The 9,730-nt window shown below is 56.4% G+C and overlaps 1 protein-coding gene across 1 annotated transcript in view; it reads left to right on the plus strand.

The window, feature by feature from the left end:
• Positions 1 to 2,787: 2,787 nt before the first annotated feature.
• Positions 2,788 to 9,730, plus strand: part of LOC119094970 (solute carrier organic anion transporter family member 3A1-like) — an 11,531-nt gene continuing 4,588 nt past the window's right edge. Inside the window, exons 1-5 of the mRNA XM_037217879.1 lie at positions 2,788 to 2,808; positions 3,112 to 3,277; positions 4,979 to 5,171; positions 7,473 to 7,619; positions 8,648 to 8,824. Coding sequence (XP_037073774.1) covers positions 2,788 to 2,808; positions 3,112 to 3,277; positions 4,979 to 5,171; positions 7,473 to 7,619; positions 8,648 to 8,824 — 704 coding nt within the window. The remainder of the gene's footprint in view (positions 2,809 to 3,111; positions 3,278 to 4,978; positions 5,172 to 7,472; positions 7,620 to 8,647; positions 8,825 to 9,730) is intronic.

Genomic DNA, 9,730 nt, shown 5'->3' on the forward strand with positions numbered 1-9,730 from the left:
ACCGCCATCCCTGCAGTCTGGGGTGCTGCCCATGAGCCGTCTCAGAACTGGCCGTGTTCTCGCTGGCAGCGCTGGCAGGCATCGCCCGTATCCTGGGTCCCATCATGGGCTACATGCTGGCTTCCGCCTGCATCTCCGTCTACGTGGATCCAAACATCGATCCAGGTAGGTCGCGTGGGCCATGGTCTGTGTACTTGTTTGCCAAGACTTAACTTCGATCGCGCTATGATGCCAAACTCCAAGTCTTTTCCAGAAGTGTCTTCAAAGGATGACACATTTGAGACACGGAGGTTCTTTGCGCGTTGTGACTGATATCGGTACCTGTCTTTGATTTTGATTCTGCGATTCACACTTGTCATTACACTTGTCAACGAACTTCCCGCGAACGCAATCATCAGGTGAGTGAAAGTCTGTAAGCGACATGCAACAATGTACATCTGCCCGAACTCCACCACTGCTGTGGTCCTGTGACGTCAGGCCGCATGGCATGGTCTGAGGACGCGTCTGCCAGGAGTCTGCCAGGAGTCTGAGACTCTGACAGGCTCTCTGCGGGAGTCTTCACCAGTCTGTGGCTAGCATTGCAGGCGCTCCTTCATCGAGGCCCAGTTCAGAGTGTCAGGCTGACGCGCGAGAGGTGTGGACGCGACGGCCGTTGTCAGTTGGCACCCCGCAGACACTGCCAAGCGGGACCAGCGCTGAGTCTGTGTCTGGTCCGTCCTGCCCGTGATGACCCTTGACCTGACCCGTCCCGCCGCAGGCATCACCAGGCGAGACCAGCGCTGGGTCGGGCCGACCCGCCCTGCCATTGATGACCCTGACCTGATCCGTCACCGCCGCAAGGCATCACCAAGCGGGACCAGCGCTTGGGTCGGCGCCTGGCTCGGCGTGCCCGTGATGACCCTGACCTGACACGTCCCTCTACAGGCATCACCAAGCGGGACCAGCGCTGGATTGGCGCCTGGCCCGCCCTGCCCTTGATGACCCTGACATGACCCGTCCCCGCCGCAGGCATCACCAAGCGGGACCAGCGTTGGATCGGCGCCCTGGTGGATCGGTCTGCTGGTGATCGCCCGGCCTGCTGACGCTGTACGGCTGGCTCATATCGCTGTTCCCGCGCCACCTCAGCAGGGACCACCTGCCGGCGGCCGAGCGGCGCCGCCTCGTCGCCAGTGACGCCAGCCAGCGGCCCTCCAGGCAAGGTGCGCCGCCCGTGTTGGCTCACCGAATCAACATCAAGTGCAGGGCACGTGTCGCAGCATTGGCAGGCCCTACAAACAAGGTGCGGAGCTCGTGTCAGAGCTCGCGTCAGGTACGGAGCTCGTGTCAGGTACGGAGCCCGCGTCAGAGCTCGTGCTAGGTACGGAGCTCGTGTCAGGTACAGAGTTCGCGTCAGAGCTCGTGTCAGATATGAAGCTGGTTTCAGATCTCATGTTATGTACGGAGCTCGTGTCTCGTGTCGTACTCATCGTTGAATCCTTCTAACAAATAATCTCCCAAGTGTCAGGTCATTTAACTGGCTTACAAACAAGGTAACGAACACATGCTACTTTAAGTCAGTACGGTGGCCTTTTAAAAGGTATTCATCACATTAAGGCCTGTAATACCTAGCAGAGCGGTGGTTTGAACTGATGTTCTGATGTGCCAGAGCGGTTGTTTGAACTCATGTTCTAACGTGCCAGAGCGGTGGTTTGAACTGATGTTCTGATGTGTCAGTTAGGCCAGAGGTGATGTCATGGATTTTGAGGCGAGAGACGACAAACTTTGTTCTCATTTGTTCTCTTCACACAGAACCTCCTGAGCATTGTCGTGTTCGAGGATGGTGACACGTGTTCATTTGTAAAATTTCTAACACGTGTATCATATCCACGTGAATAACTGCCGTCAGCTAAAACATCCGAATGTAGACTTGGTTCTAAATACAGTGGGATTCTCTATTAAGCAAGGGGCCTTTCTATCTCAAGACAGGGCTTCCTGTTGAATAAACAGGTTTTATGATGCGTGAAGAGCTGCCTAATCCAGGACAGTATCCTGCCGATTCACAAAGGGGCCTTCCAATCCGGCAAAGGCCCCATTTCCTCAAAACAGAACGTCTTGATTCGGAGCAGCTACCTTCTGGCGCACGAGAGAGGCCTCCTGGCCTTGGATACGAGCCTCCTCATGTAGACGGATCAATCTGACAATAAATAGGGGACTCCAGGCAAAACTAGTTCAACATATCTCCCATAATGTTGCTCCATAGCCAGCAAGGCAGCTTCCTGAACACAAAACGGAGAGAAAAACGGCCCGTCCTGATCTGATCTAATCTGAAAGTTATCCAGAGAGCAGAAAAGGATCTTTTCTTAAAGGAACCTTTTGTCCTTCACCTTTTAAATCTCTCCATCTAATTGAAATATGTTATACTTCCGCTCTTAAAGCAGCCCGTCTTCCTGCCATCCAGCTCAATACGGTGACCTGCTTGATCCGAATTCTGATAAGACATGTGCAGCTACAAATCTTAAGTTTTGGTAAAATGGGCTTACCAGCATCTTGAGGGATAAAGCTTACTCTTACCCCTTCCCCCATCCAGAGCAGTAATTACCTCCTCAGCCCCCTCCCCTCCTGCTGCTCCACCCCTCGGTCAGGCTGCCCCCGAATGATCCGGGCAGGACACGGTACGACACTTGATCACGTCCGCACCGATCTTTGCGACTGGCATTTGTGGCGCAACTCGTCTATCCCTCGGCATTTTCAAAGGCCGGTGTTTGCGTCCTTTATGCTTGCTAACTAGCATTAATGCCCACAGATACTATGCTTGAATGCTTGCTTGCCGTAAGACACGCTGAATGCTTTAGGGCTGCATTCATTGAGAATCTGCGCGTGATTGTTGCTTGTTCAATGTCTTGACATTCATTGAGGGTAATTCAGCGTGCGAGATATCATACCGTTTACCAGTGCCAAGGCTTGTAATGCTACGCAACGCCACGTTTAAAACGTTGAAGAGCGTGTTTCCTTTTTCCTGTCTTAATGAGCAGCTGATCTCTTGGCTGGTCTTGAGTAGCCACTGACTTTTCTCCAAGCTCTCTGTGTGCCACCTTCAGCCGTGCACCACTGACGAGTCTGACCATTTGGCAGAGTTTGTCAACCGCGCCCCTTCGCCTGCTGAAGAACCCGGTGCTGATGGCCTGCATCATGTCCAACTTCTTCTTCTTGATGTCCATCATCGGGTTCTACGCCTACCAACCCAAGTACCTGGAGCACCATTTTCGCGTCAATAAGGCCACTGCCACCACCTACTCAGGTCAGACCTATCACCGGCCCAGCTGCCACGGTGTGTTCCTTTCGTGGGCGTCCTTACGTCGTCCTACCATTTATCGCCGCCACCGTGGCCATCCCTCGCTATCCTTCTCTGCACGGTAGCGCGTTGATCCACGGCTCTGCACTCACCGGCGAGCCTCGTTTTCAGTTGGAGCAAGTGAGTTGTGTTTTCAGCGCGGCATTGGTCGGCAGTTGGCCGCCTTGACGGAGCGCGAGACATGCTCGTCAAGGTCAAGGACGCGTGCGCGCAAACACGCGCAGGTAAATACCGGAGTGCGCACGCGACGAACTACGTGCGATCCTCTCCGACGCTGAACCGAACGGGCACGTGTCCACGCAGGACACGGGATTCTTGGAAAGAGATGATCCAGCTTTCAACAAGCCTATTTTCTGAAATGTTTATCGGACATGGCTTTCAGCGTACCCATGTGTGTACGAAACGCAGGTTCCCGTCCGACTCCCACGGACAGCTGGCTTATTAGATCGGGCTTGACGTGTGCTCGCACGAAGCGCGCCCCATGACATTAGCTGAAAGGTCGGCGCCAGAGGGCCGCGCTTGGATAGCGTGTCGCAGAGCCTTTCTTTACCAGGGCTTGGATACAGGACCTAGATCATCCGGAGTTTAAATACGGGACCTAGATCATCCGGGGTTTAAATACAGGACCTAGATTGTCCGGGTTTAAAGACAGTGCCTTGCTTCGTCAAGGCTTAGATACGGGGTCTAGGTCTTCCGGGGTCTAAAGACAGGGCCTCACTTTTCAAGGATCTAAAAGCTGGTCCTGTCTTGTGTCAGGATTTAACGACTTTATCTGGACCTGAAAGCAGGACCTTGATGTGCCGGGATCTAAAGACAGGTGCCTGTTTTTTTCGGTATCTATAAACAGGGCCTTGATCTGCCGTGCTCTGAATGTAGGGGAATGCTGTGCCGCGATCTGAAGCATGACAAAACATTCGGATAGTGGGCTGCCGCAGAATGAGCCAGAACAGTACTGGGAGCGTGCGACAAAACTGACCCGCAGGTGCGCCTACACGTGGGTGTTACGCGTACCCTGTTCAACCTATGACCAGCCCGCGGGTAGTTTGTCAGCCAGTGATTCCAGATCACGGTAGACAAACGTCGTTCTCCAGATTCGAGATGATGACCGAACAGAGCCTTGCTTTGATAACTTGCTGGGCTGTTCTGGGACGAATCTCTAGACCCAGACCGCACACGGCCATTTATTCACCGCACGATTCAGAAGCGCGTGCGCATGTGTTCACATTACCCAGCTTGCGTGTGGTGTAATGACGAGGCGACTCGCTGGAAATATACCTTACCTATCTGCCCTATGTCATGCAACAACGTCGGACCCATTTTTATCAGGCATTTCGGTCCTCCGTCACGCACTTCAGCTGATTAGTTATCGAGCGTCGTGAAAGAACTATCACTGCGACGGTCTGACAGCCCTGGTGTTAAGTCACGACATGTATTTCTGGGACCACCGACCGCCGCCCACTGTCGCGCCACCTCAGCACGTCCTCAGCGACGGGCTCCTGATATCTCCCGCACCGTACCGCACCAGGCGGAAAATAAACGGTGGCGCCCCCCCCCCCCCCCCCAGATAATCTCTATGTTCGTCCGGCCGGCGGGCGCCCTGCTCAGCCTCTGGGCGAGGTCAGATGACATGTGACCTCGACCCGGCAGCGGTCAGCAAGGTCACGCTGGTGTTCGGCATACTGGGCTCGGGCCTGCTGATGCGCCGCTTCCGGCCCTCCGGCCGCCTCGTCTCGGGCCTGATCGTCGCGTTCAGAGTGGTCGGCGCCTTCGTCTTCCTCACCAACTTCTTCTTCTACTGCAACTTCGGCGACGATCTGCCCGTCATCCGCGGACCGAACGGGTGAGACGCCCGCCAGCGGCGCGCCAGCCCCGGCTCGCTGTGTGTGCGCACCACAGTAAATTTTGATTCACTGAGGCATGCAGCGAGCTTTTGCACTTTTTGTAACTATTTGACTTTTTAACTTAAGCTTTAACGCCAGATTTTTGGTAGCGGATCTTAACATGCCGCTATGCTCGGCGCTGTGCGTCCCGCCCTCTGGAGTCAACTGACCTTTAGCACGGCCGTTGTCACCGGCCGCAGGCTTTACCTATCCAGGGTAAATGGCGAGCACTTAAAGCGACTCGAACTCCCCCGCCACGGGTGAGTAGGTCGGCAGGCAGGTCCTCCAGCCAACTGAACTACCGGGATATGTAACTTTAAATATTTGTATAGTCTAACCACGGGTAATCTACAGAAAGGAGCAATAACGCAGTATCACATAAAACAGGGCCTTTGGTCGGGAAAAGCATTTAACAAAATTAGTCCTAAATGCACCACATTAACTCTACATTTTGAGCACGAGCCTGCGGAAGCAGCTCTATCATAGATACGAGACAGTTATGCGCCCTGCATGTTTCCCAACAGCGTCCAACGTCCAAATTCGTAAGGCGATCATTGTTGTCATGAATTTCATTAGCTTGTATTGTGTGAAATCTGCGGGAGTTGTCAAACCGTCCAGTCTCTTTTCGTGCTTGGCGCTATGTTTGACGGCTGTTTGTCTGTAAAATGCATCATAATAGTGCTTGGCATAAATTCCGTCGGCGACTTGATGCAAGGTCTTACGTTGCAGTTTCGCGTATATAGCATTATCACATTATCACAGAGCATTATCACAGAGCATTATCCGCAGGTCCAATATAGAGCTGGCTTAGGCTGCGGGAATTGCGGTTTTCCGTGGCTTGGTCTGACCTGAAATGGAGGCTGCTCCCGATCGTGCCAACGACTGGTGACGCCTTTCACATCATGTCACATTACTTTCGCTCACACACCACGTCATATCACGTCCGATGCCCACACCACGTCACACCACGGCCACTGTCACATCACGCCACATCATGCCTCTGCGTCACAGCAACCCACGTCACGTCCGTTGATACATCACGTCACGTTACGGTCCACTTTGACGCCACGGCCGCCGTCACATCACGTGTCCGCTGTCATGTCACGTAATGCTGCTTCCGCCGCAACATAAGTGACCACCGCGCCTGCTGCCGGCCAGGAGGTTTGGACATCTCCTCCGAGTGTAGCACCTCCTGTGGCTGCACCACCGAGGAGTACATCCCCGTCTGTCACCGGGCCGGCGAGGCGTCGCGCTCCTACTATTCTCCCCGTGCCACGCGGCTGCACCACGGCGATCAACGGACCAACAAAAAACCCCACACCACCACACCACGACCCCTACAACCGACTGCAGGTTCGTGTATGTGAGTTGGAGATTATGCATAATATCCCCGGCACCAACTGCGCGGACAGCTTCTGACGCTCATTTAAAACTTCATGACCGAACACCCAGCACAGAGGAAAGATGCTTCTGGCTGACGTTAGTCCAAACAATATATAAACTCGTAGATGGTTCATGAATCTACTCTGAGTGGTGTGGTGTCAGCTATCGGAGTCGAAGTCGGGAGACAGTACTATTCGCTCCCCGGTGGTATGGTGTCAGCTATCGGGAGCATGAGTCGGGGTCAGTCCTGCTTTCTCTCCCATGGTGTGGTGTGAGTTATCGGGGGTCTAAGTCGGGGACGGGTGGTGTCAGTTATCGGGGGTCTAAGTCTGGGACAGTCCTGCCCGCTCCCCCGTGGTATGGTGCAGCTATCGGGGGTCTAAGTCGGGGACAGTCCTGCCCGCTCCCCTGTGGTGTGGTGTCAGCTATCAGGGAACTAAGTCGGGGACAGTCCTATCCGTTCCCCTGTGGTGTGGTGTCAGCTATCGGGGGTCTAAGTCGGGGACAGTCCTGCCCGCTCCCCTGTGGTATGGTGTCAGCTATCGGGGGTCTAAGTCGGGGACAGTCCCGCCCGCTCCCCTGTGGTATGGTGTCAGCTATCGGGGGTCTAAGTCGGGGACAGTCCTGCCCGCTCCCCTGTAGGTGGTGTCAGCTACTCGGGGGTCTAAGTCGGGGACAGTCCTGCCCGCTCCACTGTGGTGTACTGTCAGCTACTCACGTCTAGGTCTCCGCTGACATTCTCTCACGTGTCAGGGGTGCGGAGCTGAAGCCCCTCCGCCGTATCGCCAGGCGTTCTCGACCGACACGTGACTAACCCCGCCCTCGCCACTCCGCCGGACGCAAGACGTTCATCATCTTCTCCTCCGACGTGCCGGCAGGTGCCTGGACGACGTCGGGGCCACCCTGGCCAGCGGCCTGTGCCAGGGCGGCTGTGAGCACGCGTTCCACTGGTTCCTTATCATGGTCGCCATCTCCGGCATGATTAAATCCGCCGTCTCCATTCCACATGTCATCATCGTACTCAGGTGAGGATAGTTCAGCGGCCACGGCGTAGGACGGCTGTGAGCCTCAGGCCCTGATACCGTGGGCAATAGCGACATGTTAGGAGGCATTCTGTATGACCGGGCCTGCCCTTTACGATCGTCATTTTAGTTGTAGAATACGAATAAAAAACGAATAGAAATCGAGAGTGCAGCATGTAGTTCTTCGCACAGCATGCCATCCAGCTGGGGTGTCGCGCCAACAGGTCTGTTTTGTGTAGCTGTCGGGACACGGTACTCGCCGACTAATTCACACGAGTACGAAATAGGATTATCTGGTGGGCTAAGGGTTACACAACTGCAAACATCGCTGTCCCGTAGTTGCTTTCAAATTCCATTGATGCTAGATGTGACGGATCAAACGTGCGCAATGATGTCAAGGAACTGTTGGGCGTACAACTGACCTTCTTCACCGCAACCAGGTGGCAGGGTGCACGGTTAACATACCATGACAAACACTTCCCGTTTCCGAGCTTAAGTACCTTCGCGGGCTGAAATTGGCCTTGCTGTGACCTTACTGTGAGCTGTGACGTGAAATAAGATTGGCGCAACCGACCCGGAAGCTCTTGTACGTGGCATTGGTGGGAATAGCTGCACGTGTGAAGAAAACGTGCGTAGCACGTGAGTTGGCTGATATAATGGGATCGTCCAAGAATAGGCACAGGTTGTACGAAACTAACCGAGCTAAGAGCGATGGTCAGCAATGCCATTTTATCTCACGCTGAACGCCATTGTGACTCTAGAACAGCCTTGCAGTCGAATGGAACGAGGACCTCTACGACTCCATACCGTAGCTTGTCGCTCTCCCCTTTCCTCCCCGCCACCACCGGCACCTGTAAGGCGCGCTCCGCCGAACAGTCGCTCCTGGGGGCGCCGGCGCCAGCGGTTGTCACCCCAACGACCGGCGATCGTCGCTCCAGCGGCCGGCGGTCCCAGCCTCGACAGGACGCCGTGCTCGGACCCGACGCGCGGAGTCGGCCCCCCTCCCCCTGAGCAGCACCGCTGGCCGTCAGGTGCGTACTGCCCGAGGACAAGGCGATGGCGATGGGTCTCAGCGGCGCGCTGGTGGCCATCTCGTTCGGCGCCGGCCCGCTCATCATGGGAAGCCTGGTGGACCACGCGTGCCTCGTCTGGGAGCAGTCATGCGGCCACACGGGCGCCTGCTGGGTCTACGACCCCGACATGCTCAGGTACGCCCCGTCAGCGGACGTCGCGGTGATCCGCGGCAGTATGGCGTGGTGTCGGGGCGTGGACCGAAGAAAGCTGTCCCGATCGGTGTGGCGTGATGTCGGGACGTGGGGCCGAAGGAAGCTGTCCTGTCGGTGTGGCGTGGTGTCGGGACGTGGGCCGAAGAAAGCTGTCCCGGCCGGTGTGGCGTGATGTCGGGACGTGGGGCCGAAGGAAGCTGTCTGTCGGTGTGGCGTGGCGTCGGGACGTGGGGCCGAAGAAAGCTGTCCCGATCGTGTGTGGCGTGATGTCGGGGCGTGGGGCCGAAGGAAGCTGTCCTGTCGGTGTGGCGTGGTGTCGGGACGTGGGGCCGAAGGAAGCTGTCCTGTCGGTGTGGCGTGATGTCGGGACGTGGGGCCGAAGGAAGCTGTCCTGTCGGTGTGGCGTGGCGTCGGGACGTGGGGCCGAAGAAAGCTGTCCCGATCGGTGTGGCGTGATGTCGGGACGTGGGGCCGAAGGAAGCTGTCCTGTCGGTGTGGCGTGGTGTCGGGACGTGGGGCCGAAGGAAGCTGTCCGATCAGTATGGCGTGATGTCGGGGCGTGGGGCCGAAGGAAGCTGTCCTGTCGGTGTGGCGTGGTGTCGGGACGTGGGGCCGAAGGAAGCTGTCCTGTCGGTGTGGCGTGGCGTCGGGACGTGGGGCCGAAGGAAGCTGTCCTGTCGGTGTGGCGTGATGTCGGGACGTGGGGCCGAAGGAAGCTGTCCCGATCAGTATGGCGTGGTGTCGGGGCGTGGGGCCGAAGGAAGCTGTCCTGTCGGTGTGGCGTGGTGTCGGGACGTGGGGCCGAAGGAAGCTGTCCTGTCGGTGTGGCGTGCGTGGCGTCGAGGCGCGGGCGAAGGAAGCTGTCCCGATCGGTGTGGCGTGGCGTCG

The sequence above is a fragment of the Pollicipes pollicipes genome, unplaced genomic scaffold, assembly GCF_011947565.3.
Source record: "Pollicipes pollicipes isolate AB1234 unplaced genomic scaffold, Ppol_2.1 Scaffold_4219;HRSCAF=4965_pilon_pilon_pilon, whole genome shotgun sequence".
Lineage (NCBI taxonomy): Eukaryota > Metazoa > Arthropoda > Thecostraca > Pollicipedomorpha > Pollicipedidae > Pollicipes > Pollicipes pollicipes.